The sequence below is a fragment of the Diabrotica undecimpunctata genome, chromosome 2 (assembly GCF_040954645.1).
Source record: "Diabrotica undecimpunctata isolate CICGRU chromosome 2, icDiaUnde3, whole genome shotgun sequence".
NCBI classification, from domain to species: Eukaryota; Metazoa; Arthropoda; class Insecta; order Coleoptera; family Chrysomelidae; genus Diabrotica; species Diabrotica undecimpunctata.
In genome coordinates, this window is record NC_092804.1 from 144,164,276 (window position 1) to 144,182,985 (window position 18,710).

The 18,710-nt window shown below is 32.9% G+C and overlaps 1 protein-coding gene across 1 annotated transcript in view; it reads left to right on the forward strand.

Moving 5' to 3' along the window:
• Nucleotides 1-18,710, forward strand: part of LOC140433484 (photoreceptor-specific nuclear receptor-like) — a 106,140-nt gene that overhangs the window by 70,638 nt on the left and 16,792 nt on the right. Inside the window, exon 4 of the mRNA XM_072521473.1 lies at nt 12,057-12,068. Coding sequence (XP_072377574.1) covers nt 12,057-12,068 — 12 coding nt within the window. The remainder of the gene's footprint in view (nt 1-12,056; nt 12,069-18,710) is intronic.

Here is an 18,710-nt window from a genome sequence, read left to right on the forward strand (position 1 = left end):
TTTGTTCTGTGGTATAGACTAACCTAACCTAACGTAACCTAACCTAACCTAAGCTAAGCTAACCTAACCTAACCAAGACAAGAAGCAATACAGAGCAGAAGACACCCACCAACTAGATGTACTAACGTCCTGAAGCGTGTTAGCAATAACTGGATGCAAGCTGCACAAGACAGAGACATGAAAGAGAGCTATTCGCGCCTCCGATTCGTTTGTCCACTCCGAGGAGTGTACAAACCAATCGTGGCCCTGGTCTGCCTACCTTGCGGCATACGACCTATATCTATCCAATATTTAACGAAACCGTGTCAAGGGAACCCATCCCATCACCGCACTCCAAAAACTTGCGGTGAAAGAAGACCCCCGATATCTGTATTGAAAAATAAAATTTTTACATTATCCTTCAAATTAGTAAACATATAAAAATAATAAAAATCCTGAATGTCCTAATCTAAATCTACTCTCTAATATAAACTAGTTCCTATTCTATTCTAACTATCTATATGCCTAACTAATGCAGTGTCTTTTCACTGATTTTTAGTCGGTGCTAATGAACGTAGTGTCTTTTCACTGTTAGCACTTTTAGATCGCGGCGCACTTTGCAACAATTTCCTATGTTTATTGTTTCGATTTTGATTGTCGCGGGCACTATTTTGTCTTTTGTTTTTTGCGAAACACTCTTTCAGGTCTGTTGCGCCGGATTGTATACTGTTACGCGGGGTTACTATAGTTTATTAATTGATTTGATGGAAAGAGCTGATGGAGACCTATATCCAGCAGTGGACATATACAGGTTGGTGATGATGATGATGAAGATAAGTATAGGTTACACGATTGCACCGGAACTGCGACGAAAACAGAGGAGCATCGTCAAATTTACGAGTGTCCTCCTTTCTAGGGTTAAGCTTTTCTCAATTATTTTATTTATTGATGTAGGAAGTAATTCTTTTGTTTTACTACTTCGTTGTTCTGGATGAAGAATAGAGAACTGTCGAATTATTGACAAAAAGTAAAAAAATCTGTAGAACAAAATCAGACATATATGCTGAAGTAATACAGTTAAAAGAAATGTATAATTGGAAAATGCATCAGATGTAGAAATATGAAAGAACTGTAGATATATACAGATATTAATAATACAAGACTGATGAGTAGATAAAGAGAAGACTGATAAGTAAATTTATTGAAATACTTAGTCTAACACCAAACCCGAGATGCAATGTTACTTTTTATTAATAAACTCTTGTGACGCAAGTGATATACACTATTCTTGGTGATATAAAGCACATTTCCAAATTATATTTCTCAATTTATCAAAATTACTCCAACACGATCTCCGCTCGACAAAATTTAGAGACAGGCGGACAACAATCGGTCTAGGCAAATCAGAAAGACAAAGCGACATAGGTAACAAAATTTCATGCAGCCGCAAACCAAATCACATTAGAGCCGCAAGCGTACATTTTACGCTTTATCCTATAATTCTCAAATAAACGAAGCCAATCACAAAGAGACAGCCATACGCAAACTTACAATTCCGCTGGCGTTTTGTCGCCGTTGTTGCTGCACCCCTACCACTCGGCGTACTGACGATGGCGGTGAAGCAAATTATTTAACCTCTTTCCCGAAAACTTCACGTTACTGGGTGAAACAATAGAAAGCTTAATATTTCGTTAAGACAATTTCGAAATCAGTGCATTTACAGAGGCAGGATCCCTTATGAACAAGTTCATAAAACAAAATTATATTAATAAGACACTCAAAAACTGTCATATCATGTGTCATGGCATTCCATTAATAAAACTTTAGATTCAGAAACAGGAGATACGCTTCTTTTAAGGTCTTCTTTTTCAGAAGGCCATTGACCAAGCGAAACGCAGGTAGGCTTCTGGCCCTGACAAAATGCCTGCAGAATTTTTACAAATATTAGATGATGAGAGTATTGCGATTCTCACTTCCTTCTTTAACAAGATATACAGCAACGGTCAATTACCAGACAACTGGCTAGAATCAATATTTATACCTATTCCCAAGAAAAGAAATGCCAGACAGTGTAGCGACTAACGACTTATCAGTTTAATGAGTGACACGCTCAAAATATTGCACTGTCGCATATAAAAGCTTTGTAAGGGGATAACTAGTAATGAGCAGTTTTGTTTCTTGTGAGGCTCTTTTTTGTATTCGAATACTCTTACAAAAGAGCTTGAGTTAAATTGAGAAAAAACATTAACGTATGTTTTACAGTTTTCGAAAAAGCCTTTTATTGAGTACCACATACACTACTATTTCAATGCTTGGACTCAGTTGGTCTGGACACGTATGGCATTAGACTGCTTAAAAATTTTTGCTACAATCAGACCGGAGAGTATTAAGGTGGATCAAGAGCTTTCAGCTAAAGATTCTATTAAGCGTGGTGTCAGGCAGGGATGTCTTATGTCACCGATGTTGTTTAATGCCTACACTGAACCAGTTTTTGAGATAGCGTCAAATAATCGTCGCGAAGGTGTTAAAAATCGGTGGTGAAATCATTAATAACATCAGATACGCAGATACACCGCCGTAATAGCAGAGAGCCTAGAAGACTGTACGCTGTAAACAACGAATGCACTGAAAAGGGCTTAACAATCAACGCACAGAAAACAAAATGGATGGTTTTCGGAAAAATTAATTTCGAAGACTCAATAGTAAAATTAGATAACAAAATCCTGGAAAGGATGGAACACTTTAGATATCTGGGAAGCTGGATTAACTGCAGGATTGAAAGTGATGAGATGAGGAAATTTCAACCAGAACAGAAATTGCACGAAAGAACTGTATTAACTGGCGTTCTGTATTGTGCAGTAGAAGTCTATCATTGACCACACGTCTAAGAGTATTGAAGTGCTACGTCTGGTCCGTATTTAGTCGTTTTCTATAACAAGTAGCCGTAGGATTTATGGTTACGTATTTATTTTCATTTCATTTTGTTGGTGTTTATTATTAAACCCATTTTTGTAGCCGATTATTTTAGTGCTACATACAGCTCTCGTACAGAGTTTTCCATTCTACCAACAATATTACATTTAGAAGCGTAATTTTTCTGTGGTTAGAGCATTCAAAGATATCTCCTTTTTTGTATATATTCCAATATTACAATCACTGGGGAGGGATTTATACCTTCTTTAGTCATAAGCTACCTTATATAGTTCAGCTGGCAGATTATCTACTCCGGGTGATATGTTTCTGGTTAGTTTTTTTAACTGCGTATTTAACTTCAAAAATAGTTGGCGGTTCCTCTTCCCTCTCGTCTGTTCCGCTTACCTCATCTCTTTTGTCTTCCAGGTTTTCTTCTTTTTCCTGCACATTTTATTAAGTATTTGGTTAAAGTATTCCACCCATCTATTCAATACATCTTTCCTTGTTAATAGGTCACCATTCTGACTTATGCATTATCTCTGTTAAGGTTTTCTATATATTTAAGTTTGTTATTTAAGTGGTTTCTCTTTTTTTCTTTATTCTCTTCTCTTCCCCTTGTCTGTTAATTCTTTACAGTTGTTCTAGTTCGTCGGGTTGTCATCTTTTTTATAGGCTTCATTTTTTTTAGTTGCATTTTTGCATTCATCGTCAAACCAATGGTTTTTACAGGCACAATTTTCTGTTCCTATTTCATCTTTTGATGCTACTTCAATAGCTTTCTTTTTTTTTTTGATCCAGTAGAAGTAATATCTTTCTGGCCTTCATTTTCATTTTAATTCCTTAGACTATTGGTGATGTTTTCCGAGTACCGTTCTGCAATTGTTGCATCTCTCAGCTTTTGCACATTCTTTCTATGCATTTTATTTTCTTAGATGAGGTTTGAAATTCTAGCCCTCCATGTGGAGATCACTAGGTAATGATCTGAGTCTATGTTTGTGCCTCTATAACTTCTACAGTTTATTACGTCTGTTCCATGTCTTGAATCTATTAAGATGTGATCAATTCGACCCGTTTGTCTTCACTCGGGAGAGGTCCAGGTTACTTTGTGTATATTATTGTGTTCAAAATAGATGCTAGCGAATGTCATGTTTAGTGTCATAATCTATTATCACTACTGATGTGTAGGCTACACCTTCCTATAGTGGACATTAAAACTGGGTTAGACCTATTAGGCATATAAATACTGGCTTGTATTCCAGGATTTATTCTTTTTTTTTGTCTGACAACGAATATTGCATCTGTGCAAGATTGATATGTTCTGAATCCATATTCTTGTTATAATTTATTATTTTCTTATTTTTCTTGTTGTTAGTTTCAGAGTAGTGTTTAGTAAATTATTCCTAACTACCTTTACGATTCTCTGTAACTTTGTTTCTAAAAAGCCATGAAGGACGAAGTTTTCGAAAATCTTTATTTTACATAAATAATACAAATAACTCTTATGAATGGACAAAACTTACTTAGAAAAAGACAAAAATAATTATTAAATATATTAAAACCTAAAAATATTGCCTGTTGCCAAATGGCAACGCTAGGTTCCTATGGCTACATTAACCGAATTAAATAAAAGTAAAAAATATTCTATGAAATTGAGAGATAATCGGCAAAAAACTTTCTATAGCTGTGTATGAAATTTAACATTACACTTTGTGCACAAACCTACTTCACATTTGGCGCATCTTGTTCTCATGATCGACCTGCATTCTTCACCTGCACACCTAATTTTCTTTTTATTTGGTACTGGTTCCAGTAAATGCCCAACTCCATCGTATCTAATATCATCAGATACTCTATGAAAGGAACGACTTGAGAGTGAACTAGACGGTCGGCCACCTTGTTTTGCAGGCACTCCGTATTTGGTCAGATAGGCTTGCACAATTTCACGCCTAAACTCTAACTGTGTCAACTTGTTGCCGGATTTTTTATGTAGCACCCACGCATTTTGTATAGTCGCATCTAGCATCCAGGTAATCAAGCTCCAGTACCATTTTTTTGCCCTCATTCCTATTCTAAAGCGGTTTATATTTTCGTCCATTAGGTCGGTGCCCCCCATTGCATTATTATATTTACCAATCAGGCATGGACTTTGAACCTGGATGATTTTCTTTTCAGCTTGTGAATATCTTTTCACGAGCGATTGTGGTTCCACCCCATAACATGTTGACGCTACACTTACGACGCTGTTATCCAACCATCTTACAACTATAATACCAGTTTCTCTCTCGAGAATCGACTCTACATGACCCCTTTTGCGTTTCTGCATATTAGCTTTCGATTCTATAGGGCAGTTTTTGGGAATGCGATTTTCCCGTATTGTTCCGGTAAGGCTATAGCCACGATCCTTTATATGTTTCAAAAGGTGGAGGCTCGTAAATAAATTGTCGCAGAAAAATTTGTAGGGTAATCTTGATTTATCATTGGGCAATTCATCGAGCATTGTGACGAATGGAGCCGCACATGCTCCAAAAACTTTATAATAATGATTATTTGCTTTGGGATCGGTTCCTTGGTACATGTTGAAGCTTACAAGATACCCACTTTTAGTGTTGAGGCACCAAACTTTGTATCCGAAACGAATCGGCTTTCCTTTTATGAACTGTTTACATGAGTGGCGTCCAAAGTATTTCACTATATATTCGTCGTAATTTAATTCGCCTTCAGGGACGTAATATTCTTTATATTTTTTCTGTAAATAGTCAGCTAAGGGTCTGATCTTGTAATATTTGTCCCTTTCATCGATGGCTTCATTATTTGCAAGGTGGAAAAAACGCCAAATTGTAAGGAACCGATCTCTTCGCATAGCGTTCATGACCATTGCATTACCCATATCGCATTTCGTATCCCAGTAAAAAATTTTTCCCGGGAGCCAATTATACCCCGATAGAATCAAAATGGCAAAGAAACACCTCATTTCTCCTGCGGAAATTTTGGGGTCGGGAAAGTTCTTCTGTAGTGCATAACTCGTGCATTGGTTGAGAATGTAACTAATTATATCCTCGTCGAAAAATAATTCGAACATCTCGACAGGTGTCAACGTATTGAATGGTTCGTAGCTATATTCTGGGAAAAGCGGCATTGTCGACCAAATCACCCGTTATCCAATTTAGGGACTCGTATTCAATTTTCTTCACTTGAGAGGTAGTTTGTGGGATGAAACTTCCGCTACTTTCCTGGGAAATATCCATCGCTTGAACTGCATCTTCTTCGATGTCGTCATCCTCCTTGTCTGCTTCTTCGCCATACATTTGCACCTCAACATTTGCTTCCAGCTGTTTTCTAGACAGATTGTCGATGAATCCTCCCCCATCCTCCTCGCCAGAATCTTCATCAGTGAGGTCTCCAATATTTGGGGGCTCAACATAAATATTTCTAACGTTGACGTCATCTTCGTAAACCATGTTCAAAGCTTCTTGTAGAGAGAAACCCCGCCTGAAAAAACAAGATGCCTGTAGATACTAGCGTTGCCATGAGGCAACGCGATGAATAAAAACAAAATATTGTAAAAGATCGCTTTTTTTCAAGGGTTGTCAAATATTCACAGAGGGAAAATGACCTTTCTATTAGAGCATAATTGTTACTTTAGCCACTTAGATGTAATAGTTATTCAGAAGTAATTGACAAATTGAGCTACTTACACAAATCTTATATCCATTTTTACAACTATCAACAACGGTGACTATAAAATCTCACAAACACCAACGAATTAAGTTTTTGTTAGGTGTATATCTTCAAATCACTTATTTTCTGCAGACCGGCACGTTCTTGGAAACAAAACAAACTAACATAACCTCAAAATAATAAGATTCGTACGTCAATACCAGTGTTGCCATATGGCAACTCCAGTCCTTCATGGGTTAACATAGCTTTGCTCCATTCAGCAGGAATTATAGCTTGTGAAGTGATTTCCTGCGTTAGTATTTATAATTGTTTAATAAGAATATGTTGAGTGCCTCTGTAACGTCTTGTTCTGGGAACTAGGTTTTTTCATATGCTGTTATATTTGGTGTTTTTGTAAGAACAATTCTGGTGTTTGAGTTGCATTTGGATCAAGCTGTTGTTGGGAAAAGTTTTCCGCTCATCATGTTTGATGTAGGTGATTTCCATCAACTTCTTCTGTTGATAACTTTATTGTTTTATAAATATCCATGTGGTTTTTTTGCCATTGAAATCAAGATCATAATAGAAGTCATTTTTTGTAATATACTTGGTTGAACCTATACCTGAATCAGAAAAGGATGAGTTTCTTCTAAATATCTCTTATTCTGTTAAGATGATCCTCTGTTTTTATTATTCTGAATAAAAACTACTTTTTAAAAATCACTGCAATATATATATATATATATATATATATATATATATATATATATATATATATATATATATATATTATATATATATATATATATATATATATATATATATATATATATATATATATTATTTATACTGCATCATCAAAAGCTTTTGATACGGTATACATTGTAACTGACAAGAAAACAGTTAATGACGTTAAAATGAGTGCTGTCAATCAAAGAAGAAATCTAGGAGCGTGTCGTATGAAAAACGGTGGCAATTACGATTAGGAAGGACAACTCTTGTGAGACAGAGAATTGTGGCGTCGCGATACTTCCGCTACCGACACCGGCGGCTAAATTTGCATGGAAGAGCAAATAGGCAGGCGTCGGCTGTAGCAAACACCCATTGCTGGGATTTAAAAGACGCTGATTAATGGGATTCAAAGCCGGTAATTCTCACCAAACGCTCTACCAAAACTCCCGGGATGATGGCTTAGAATGTGATCACGCATTGCACAGGGTTGGTCTCTTGGGAACCATTTTGAATATTCAATTACTCATAAAAGTGCAATTTTAATTAAATTAAGCGTTAAGAGCCAAATTTGATATTACCTTGTTCTTTGCTTAATTTTTGTAATTACTAATCCAAGTTCAAATTAGCTATTTGCTCGCGAAAATTTAACTATTTGGTAGTTCTAAAACCGAACGAATATTTGGAAAGGTACGGAAAAATAAAAAGCAGTTGGGTTTTTGTACATAGAAATTATCAGATTTTTTTGCTTTTAAGCAGACATTTTATATTTTATCACCGTAAGGTTGTTCCACTTTTTCTTTAGAAACTCTCACATGCAGAATTTCTTCTTAGAACTTCTTTTTTATATAGCCTTATATAGTCTTATTTACCTCCTTTTAGAAACCTAATAATACTGGAAAATTGTCCTGTTGCAGCCAATACAGCCAGTAGGTTAATCATAAGTAAATTTTAATTTTGAACCCCACAGTTAAAAAAAAAACTGGTACACTAGGTGGTACTGTAGACTATACATAGTATGTTTTCTGTATTTTTAAAATTTAAATAATATTTTTAAAATTGAATAAAGTAATTTTAATATTTATAGATTTTATTACACTTGAAAAAATTTACATGTTGTATAACGGACTCCCCTTGTCGCATAATACTCCAGTCGTCAGAGACGAAAATGCCACTAAACCTCTAAAAATCATACAAACAAGCTGAATTTGGCTAAGCCTATTAATTTTGGGACCCCAAAAAAGATACAAAAAAGTTTACCACTTTTACTCCCGGGCTTCCCCCTAAAACTCCACTCGCAGGGGGGTAAAAACGAGAAAAACATCAATTTACCAAGAATCTGTACACCGTTGAAAAAAATGTTTTAAATAAAAAATGTAGCTGAGATAATTTTAAACAAAAATGTTTATAAGCATTTTTTATATAGAATGACCCGTTCTCTTAGAAACAACGCTTTAAGCGACCGTCAATTTTGCATTTTGTATCAGCTCGACGGTAAAAATTCGAAACAAATACGAAACAAATACGAGAACTGCGTACGAAATCTACACTCTTTGCCTTTAAAACGGATCTTGATTTTTGCCGATAGGATATTTGGATCAAAAGATATCGCATTTTTACCATTGAGCTAATACAAATTTTATTGAACATTGATTTCGCGCAAGTAACTGATATAAAAAATCGATGATCGCTTCAAGCGTTGTTTTTAAGAGAACGGTTCATTTTACAGAAAAGATGTTTATAAATATTTTTGTTTAAAATTATCTCAGCTACATTCTTTATTTGAAATATTTAACTGGACTATAAATGGGCTGTTCCAACTGTTGACTGTGTCAGTGAACGAGTGAACCACGAACCACTATTTCGTTTCGTGGCGCTACACTGTAACGCTCGTCTCAGCATTTTACTATAAAGAAAAAGTAATACAACGCCAGTATAGAAGCTTCAAATAATTAAACTAGAATATCTAGGTCACATAACTAGAGAAGAAGAAATATGAGCTGCTTAGGATCATTCTATTACTGGTCGAGAAATATTAGAGAAATTTAACTGCAGCTCATTACAGCTTTTCACAGCAGCATCTAGCAAATGTACCGTAGCTTTTTAAGATATCCCACTTCCGATAGGGGATGAATTTTAACAAAAATAAATAAACTATGTTTAGAAAATCTGCTTTGGTTATGTTAAAAGTCTCAATATACTAGGAAATTTTAACAATTAGATAATTTGTGTCACTAAACAATTATAAAAAATGTCATACAATCAATTTTTCGCTTTTAAAATGTATTCGTGCTTGAATGTTTGGCTTGTAGTTATAATTCTTTCTTGATAATGAAGATTATATATGCTAGAACTATTTTGATTATTGTAATTCTCTTGTGATTATTCTCTTTTGGTTTTATCCTTGCAGCTATTAAGTCAGTTACCAGTAAGTATACCTGTTTACTACACTAAGCGGAACTACACTCATATGACAAAAAGTTTTATATTTTAGTTTAGTAATTTTTTAAATTTATGTCATCTCAATCTCCAAGTATATCTGATATGAAAATGGATTGCCAATTATTGTAATTAACTTAAGAGATTTAGATAAATACTCCAGGGAAATAAGCAAAATTAACCGTGTTCAGTACATCGCAATAGTTAAGTATTTGACGAGTTTTCTGTTAATACACTTAACTGCAAAAGTTTTGCACCACCAAAAATTATGTTCATTTTCATAGTTGATTTTCTCCTGAACGGATTAACGGATTTTTAAACTTCTGTTTCTTTCTGTTCTTAAAGTTTTGTTAACTGTTGTTATATTTTATTGTTAATTCAGTATTGTTTCAGTTAAAACACATGTTAAAGAATAAAACCATCTATTTTCTTTGTTTTCCACAACATCATCGAAATTCAAAAAACAAAATGTTCACAAAACATGAATTTTGATGATGATTTTGATGTATAGCGTTCCTTGTACCTTTTCCTCCCTACAGGGTGCCTCAAACTTAACATAGGAAAAACATTTCCTTTCTTCCACCCGATATAAGCCCAAAGAAACCCAGATAAGTTTGGGTAAACCTTTGCAACCTTGAACAACAGTGTAAATATAAAATAAAAATCTGAAATAATAAAAAAAAAATAGCGGAAACCATTAATCCGTGGAAATGATCATAATTATTGGTGGAGTAAAACTAGAGATTTTTCTTAAATTTGCAGCTAATTATAATAATAATTAAGAATCGTGATTTGTCCCATTTTGAAAAAAAAATTCTTAAAGTATCATAACACAGGTTTTAAAAAAGATTAAACTGAACATTGTCTGTGAGTGAGTGTTAAAAAATAAGACTAAAATGAAGATGTCGGACCATGTGGAAGGAGAAACTAAAAATTCAAGCGTCCAACAAATGAAAAAAATTTTCAAAATACTGTAAGTCTCTCTATCTCCGGTTCTGGTTGATGTATTTAGTTTTTTTACCTGTATGTACTTTTTGAGTACATTAAAACTAGTCACCAAGTAGGCTTTCGTCCAAAATTATGCACTGTCGATCACATCTATGCACTAAGGAGTATTTTGGAAGAAGCAAGCGAATTGCAAAATGGCATAAAAGTAATGCTTATTGTGTTCGAAAAACCCTTTGACCATTTCAACTACTAAGACTACCGACTGACTATATCAACGTGATTATCACGTTGATATAGTCGTTTTCTAATCACTGTAGACTGTATCCTGGAAAAAGTAACCGATACAAGAACATTATATGGAATCTACACAACCAGTTGGAGGACTTGGAGTTCTCGAACTAAATGGATAGGATATTCACTAAGAAAAGATCAAATTAATATAGCCAGGCAGGCTATACTCGAGTACCAACCTGCTGTAAAAAGAAGAAAAGGAAGACCCGATAATATCTGTGCAAGTATCACAATAGCAGAAGATGAGAGAATTGGATTGAGTGGGAGAGAAGTCAATCAAAAAGCGACAAATAGGGAGGACTTGGGAGGGCTGAAAGAGAAAAATTCAATATACTGCTACAAAAACGATGCATTAATCTAGCCAATCAGCCACCTTCCATTATTGGCTAAGAAACGCAAAAATATAGTCGTCGATTAGGAGGGACAGCACCAGAGATGATAGAGGCTCTGAAACTACCTATTGCATCTGAACAGATCTTAAACTAGACCAACCACATGGGACAAGCGTTGTCATGTTATAATGAAAAGGCTTAACGCATTTGCTACTGTTCATCACTAATTAGTTGTGGAAATCCGCTGGTGAAAACTAGTGCTCTAACACTCAATATTCGACGAAGTTTTTTAACTTTCGTATTACAATTTGTGTTTAAAGTAATTTCATTTTCACCTGAATCAGCAACATGTGCATGTCGAGGATGGACCAAATCATTAGTAAATTCTCTTCTTTGTTGAATTTTTTTACTCTGCCGATTAATATAATTTTAGTCAATTAAGTGAATTTATACATATTTCAGCTGCCGAAAATTGAATAACAGAACGCAGATTATTTTTGGACGAATTTTCGACCATGGATGTAATTTTGTACCTTAGTAACAATGCTTAGAAAAGAACAAATTGCAAATATTTGTGATTCATTCATGACTAGTACTATCACCAGAACTAAAACCACAAACAAAACTCAAATAAATTCTACAGCTATAATGACGAAATCACCGATGCCTCCATCAACGGTGTTTTCATTTAACAATTCTGAAAAAGTAAACTGAAGTATTTGATTTATTCGTTAATTATATTTTGACGTCAGTAATGGAAGCACATAGTATTAATTTATTGTAAATAGACAAAATGAAATGAAGTAATTTTATGACAATAGAATTTGCCAAACTAACTGTACATTACAATGATGTCAATGGTACATCGAAACATTTGTTTGTATATAGGCACCTATGCAGTAGGCCATTGCTTTCTGTTTTTTTTATTATTACCTAAATGTTAAGATTTTTTCGTCATTAGCATTTTGATGACTCATTTCAAAATTCAACTTAGTCCAATCCATCCAGTTCATACACATAATATCCGAAGTAAAAATCAGATTAGAACTGCGTCAGTGAGAAGAACATTAGTCACAGAAGCATCCTTGAAGATGTAAGATGTATCCAGATCTATTTATATCACAACTAATTTTGTGATTTTTATTACTTCTACAAGCCTCTGTATAATATATTTTCTATACTTACAGGTAAAATAAACATAATTGTCAGTCAAGGTCAAGTTGTGTGTCAAATGCTAGCCCTCAATTATTAATTTATGTATATTCTCAAATTATTTCAAATGATATTGTACACCAATTACTCCAGTCGTCAACTCAAAAACCGCTAAAACTATCCTCGTTAGGGGGGAGGGAACTTAAAAAACTCGATTTACAAAGAATCTCTACGCCGTAAACAAAATTATTTCAAAGAAGAAATGTAGCTGAGATCATTTTGAACAAAATTGTTTTTCCCAGAAACAACGCAATTTTTTAAATAAAATTTATATCAACTCGACGGTAAAAATTCGATATCTTTTGATCAGAGTATCCTATCGAAAAAAATCAAAACAAATTTTAGAGGTGACGAATGCAGCTTTCGTATGCACTTTTTGTGTTTTGCCGCTAATGAAGTCAGTCTCTATGAAGCTATTTAATAAATAAACGTTGCACGATTTTTGCCATTTTTTACGCTTCTCGTCAGATCAATAAAAGTTATCACTTACGTATTGTTAGAGCCCAATATTCAAAACCTAGAACATGAAATTTCGATGTTGAATTTTGGCAACAAATATGAGACATCATTACAAACGATCTGAAACTTTTAAACTGCTTCTTTCCGATTGTACAAGTACGTTTTTGGAAACTACAGCTACAAATTTCACTCAATACCGTCTTATTTATTTATTTACTTATTTATTTATTTAGACACCTTACAAACACTATAGACTAATAGTAATCACATGTAAAGTGTCTAAGACAAAAAAAAAAGAAAAAATACAATAAATGAATGAAAGAAACGAATATTAATAATACAATAAGAAAAAAATACAATAAACCCCTTAAACCTAGTGCTGATGAGCAAGCAATGTCGTAAGTTAACAGCCTTTTACATTAAATATATCCACATGAGTCAGTCTATTAAATACTTCATAATAAATTTTTAACATATTGTTTATTGGTGATATGTTTCTATAGTAATTTGTACAGAATAGATCTAGGTTAGTTATCCTTAACCTACTCTTGGGTACTCTAAAGTAAATAAACTCAATTAAACCACAGTTTGTGTACTTAATACTGTTAACAATCAAGTATATGAACATAATGGCCTGACTGTTTCTTCCAGTGGCAAGTGACTGCAACTGAAATGAGTCTAGCATTACCCTGTATGAGACCACATATTGATATTTCTTATTTTTCCTTACGTACAGAAATCTTAAAAATCGTTTTTGCACTTTTTCAATCATTTCTGAGTTTGAAAATGGAGTAGGAGACCAGATGATTGAAGCATATTCCATATGTGGTCTCGCCAGGGCATTATAGAGTTTTATAATTGTGCTTATTCTGAAATTTTTGCACTGATTTTTACTGACAAAACCTAAAACTCTGTTAGTTATTTCATAAAAATGTATATTGAACTTCATGTTGATTTGGAATTTAACTCCAAGATCCTTCATAACACTCACTCTCTCAACTCGATCATCATTAATATAATAATCTTCAATAACACTATTGAGTTTTCGCGTATATGAAACTACTGCACACTTTTTAACATTAAGTCAATTTTAAATCGTTAAACCATTGAATAAGCTGTTACAAGATTTAATACAGTCTGGCAAGTCGTTAATAAATAAAATAAAGAGAAATGGTCCTAGTTTGCTCCCCTGTGGGACTCCTGAGGAAGACACATATTGGTGAGAAAAGCAATTACCTACTTTTACTGTATTCTTCTATCTGACAAATAAGATTTTAATAAATTAAAAGCTTTTCTTAAAAAAACCAAACTGTACCAGTTTATTTAAACGATTACAGTTGTTTACCTTATCAAATGCTTTTTCGCAATCAGTATACAGAACGTCCAACTGTTCCCCTGCCTCAATAGCCTTAGCAATATGTTCAGAGAGAACACAGAGATTAGTTACTGTTGATTTGTCTCTTACAAAACCGTGCTGGAATTTGCTGATTTTACTCTTAACATGCTCATATATATCATCATAAAGAATACTTTCAAAAATCTTAGCAATACTATTACATTCACATTAACAGGCTGATAAGCCTGTTAATGTGAATGTCATTTTTTTTTTCTTTTTTATGTATTGGAGAAATTGTTGCCACTTTTAAAATATCTGGAAAATATTCCTGTTCATTTGACATATTAAACAAAAACGCCAGAGGCTTAGCCAAGGGTTCGGCCATTCCCTTATAGATGTAGGGTGGTATTTCATCAGGGCCTTAGGATTTTTAGGGTTTAAGTTTTTTAATACTATTTACAACATCTAATTCTGTGATATATTTAAAGGTAAAAGAACCCCACTCAGTACTTTGAGAATGACAATGTGTGCAGTCAGATGTATCATACACTGATGCAAAAATATTTAGCAAAGGCACTCGCAATATCAAAAAGTGTATTAAACTTGGAGTTGTTTATTGTCATTTCTATGGGAATTCCACTATTCTTATATTTTGACTTAAAGAAAGTCCAGAATTTGTTTGGGTCTGCAAGTAGATGGTTTTGAAGTGAACGTTTGTATAAGGTACGCTCACATTTGCATCTTAATCTTAATCTTCGTAGAAGTATTTCCCGTGACGTGAAATTCAGCGTTTTTAGGCACATTTGAAATGCTTTATATTTGTTGCCAAAACTAACAATCGAAGTTTTATAAAGGTTCGTCTCTAAAAATGGAAATTCCATAGCAGAAGAGTGTAGCTTTCGTATACATTTTTTTGGTTTTGCCGCACAAATAAAGTCAATTTCTATAAATCTGTTACATAAATAAACGTTGAGCGATTTTTGCCATTTTTTACGATTTACGATGAGATATATAAAATTTATCACTTCCATTGCCAGAAACAACGTTTGAAGCGATAGGTGATTATGAACATCAGTTACGCGCGTGAAATAAATTTTATTTAAAATTTGTATCAACTCGACGGTGAGAATTCAATATCTTTTGATCCGAGTGTCCTATTAGCCCAGTCTGGTTAAAAAAAAGGTGGAAAAATGTTTCGCAGATATCTGAAGCTTTTAAGACATAGGTGGGGGATACTAGATGATGAATAGATGAAAAGATACTCCTAGTTTTGCGTTTTTTTTTAAGCAATAATTTATTGTCACAATTTGATTTTTTGTCTATAAATTTTTTCCCTTATATTTTAAATAAACAATATTTATGTCATTTTTAATTAAAATAATGTCATAAATTTTATTAATTTTTTTAATAACAAAATAAAATGATATTAATACATTTAAACATCAAATAATTACCATCTTTTAGATTTGTGCGAAATTTCCCCCCGATCAGTCAAATATTTTATAAGCTATTTAATTTGTTTATCCCCGAGGCTAATTATTTAAACTATTGAGCTTGCCCTATGCATGATGCTAGACACATTCAGCAAATTTCATAGGATTCTTTAAGACTTAGACTATCTCAGAAGTTAAATGCATATTGAGTTTTCATCGAAATTATTTACAAAATAAACGTTTGAAAAAGGGGTATGTTTTTTACTTATAAACAATTGTAATAACTTCTATATTTTTCAAGCTACAGACTTGTACGTACAACCATTGGATAGCTGGTAAAAAAGCTCACATTAAAAAATAAAAAAACCTCTATGACCAATAGGAACGAAGTTAGTGACTATTTTTAAAAAAATCATATCTCCATTGTTTATAAACATTAAGAAGTAAAATTTGCACAAATTTTGAATGAAAATCTAAACTTTATATTGAAACTTATAGCTATAAAATTTATCTAATTTTTCGAAACGACGGTACTTTCGAAAGATCGACATAGGAAAGTGGAGAGGATATCTGTTTCAGCTCCGTTTTTTTTTTCGGCATCGGATCTTCAAATTGCAACACGTAGGAAAAATTTACATTATATCGGCTTCCTTTGCAGCTATAAGCCTCTTTTTTTATTCTGGGGTAGCTCGTCGAAATATGAATAACTACATAGTTTTCAGTGGCCGGAAAATATGGGAAAACTCGGAAAAATTGAGTCCATTTGAAATTCACCCTAAATACTTACTTTTTTTTTAATTTGCTCGAATAGTCTGTCGCAGTATTAATAATGATGACATAATTTTCACCCCCCATAAATCTCGGAAAATTCCGGAAAATCAACATATGTTTTTTCATTTTATATCAATGATGTAATAATACTTATATTAAATTAAATTTCAGGTAATTTTTTACACATTATATTATTATATTCCTTATATTAATTATAATTGTTTGTATTTTTATAATTAACAATATTGATTTTTATTCTAGTTTTCTTACAAATATGATATACAATATTAATCTAATCTGCCTTACTGCTTTGATAAAATAAGTCGATTTTTTCATCACTTGCCTTATTAAATTTTGCAATGTTTATTGAACTTTTCTTTTTTTATTTTATTTACATACATTGGTTTAAAAGTTAAAATTTGGTTCATTCACTGTTCATTCCAAAAAGAACAACAAAGAATAAGGGGTGGATGACACAAGATATACTAGACTTGATGGAACAAAGAAGAAAGATGAAGAATTACCCAGACAAATACAAAGAAATAAATAAACACATAAAAAAGAGAATAAAAGAAGTCAAAGAGGAGTGGATTAAAGAACAATGTGAAGAAATGGAAACCTATGCACAAAACTAATATGCACAAAAAAGTAAAAGAGATAACAGGAAGCATAAAGAAATGCCAAATAGGTAAACTTAAAGACAAAGATGGAAAAGCAAATGGACCTGATGAAATTCCTACAGAACTGTTGAAGCTTTTGAATGATAAATCCGTAACCATAATATTAAATTTTGCAGCGAGGAGCTAAAATACTTTCCCCTCCACTTTGCTATGTCGATCTTTCGAAAGTAACTTCGTTTCGAAAGATTTTAAGTTTCGAAAAAATGGATGAATTTTAAAGTTATAAAATTCAATATAAAGTTTAGATTTTCATTCAAAATTTGTGCAAATTTTACTTCTTAATGTTTATAAACAATGGAGATATAATTAACAAAAAAATTGTCGCTAACTTCGTTCCTATTGTTCATAGAAGGTTTATTTTTTTGTTAAATGTGAGTTTTTTCACCAGCTATATTATGGTTGTACGTACAAGTCTGTAGCTTGAAAAATATAGAAGTTATTACAATTGTTTATAAGTAAAAAACATACCCCTTTTTCAAACCTTTATTTTGTAAATAATTTCAATGAAAACTCAATATTTACTTAACTTCTGAGATAGTATAAGTCTTAAAGAATCCTATGAAATTTGTTAAATGTGTCTAGCATCATTCATAGGGCAAGTTCAATGATTTAAATAATTAGTACCAGGGATAAACAAATTGAATAACTTTTAAACTATTTGACCGATCGGGGGGAAATTTCGCACAAATTTAAAGGACGGTAATTCCTCACTGTTGAAATGTATTAATAACATTTTATTTTGTTAATAAAAAAATTAATTAAATTTATAAATCAGTGCAAAAAAATTGCTTTTTTGCAAATATCTCAGATATCTCCGTAAATTGTTTATCAATTTTAATTGAAAAAACGGGAAAATAAAGATGTTCTTGATATAAAAAAATGGTATAAATATTGTTTATTTAAATTATAAGGGAAAAAAATTATAGATAAAAAATCAAATTCTGACCATAAATTATTGTTTAAAAAAACGCAAGGTAAAAATAGGAGTATCTTTTTATCTATTCGTCATCTAGTAACCCCCATCTATGTCTTAAAAGCTTCAGATATCTGCGAAAAATTTTGCAGTGAAATCGATGATTTTCGTATAACCAGACTGGGCTATATCGACAAAAATTTAGATGGCTTTTAAAGATAAAGAAAAGTTCATTCTTCAGAAAAAGAGATAATAAACATTTGAAATATTTTTATACGAAGTACAGATTTTTGGTAAATCGATTTTTTCGGATCCCCCCTACGAGGGAAGTCTTTAGGGGGAAGCCAGGGGTAGGAGTGGCAAACTTTTTTGCATATTTTTTGGGGTCCCAAAATCGACATTCGGCAAAATTTAGCTTGTTCGTCTAGTTTGACGAAAATTGAAAGATGATCAACTTCAAAAGCAACATTTTAGCTGTTTCTATTATAAAAATCTTGGCTAATCTTAGCTAGGTTGTTTTTAAAAGTAGTCCCTTATTACAGAATTGGCAAGTAAATAGTCAATGACGGCAAATGTATACATAATGTATTTTTTAGTTTATTCGTTTATTGACACCAC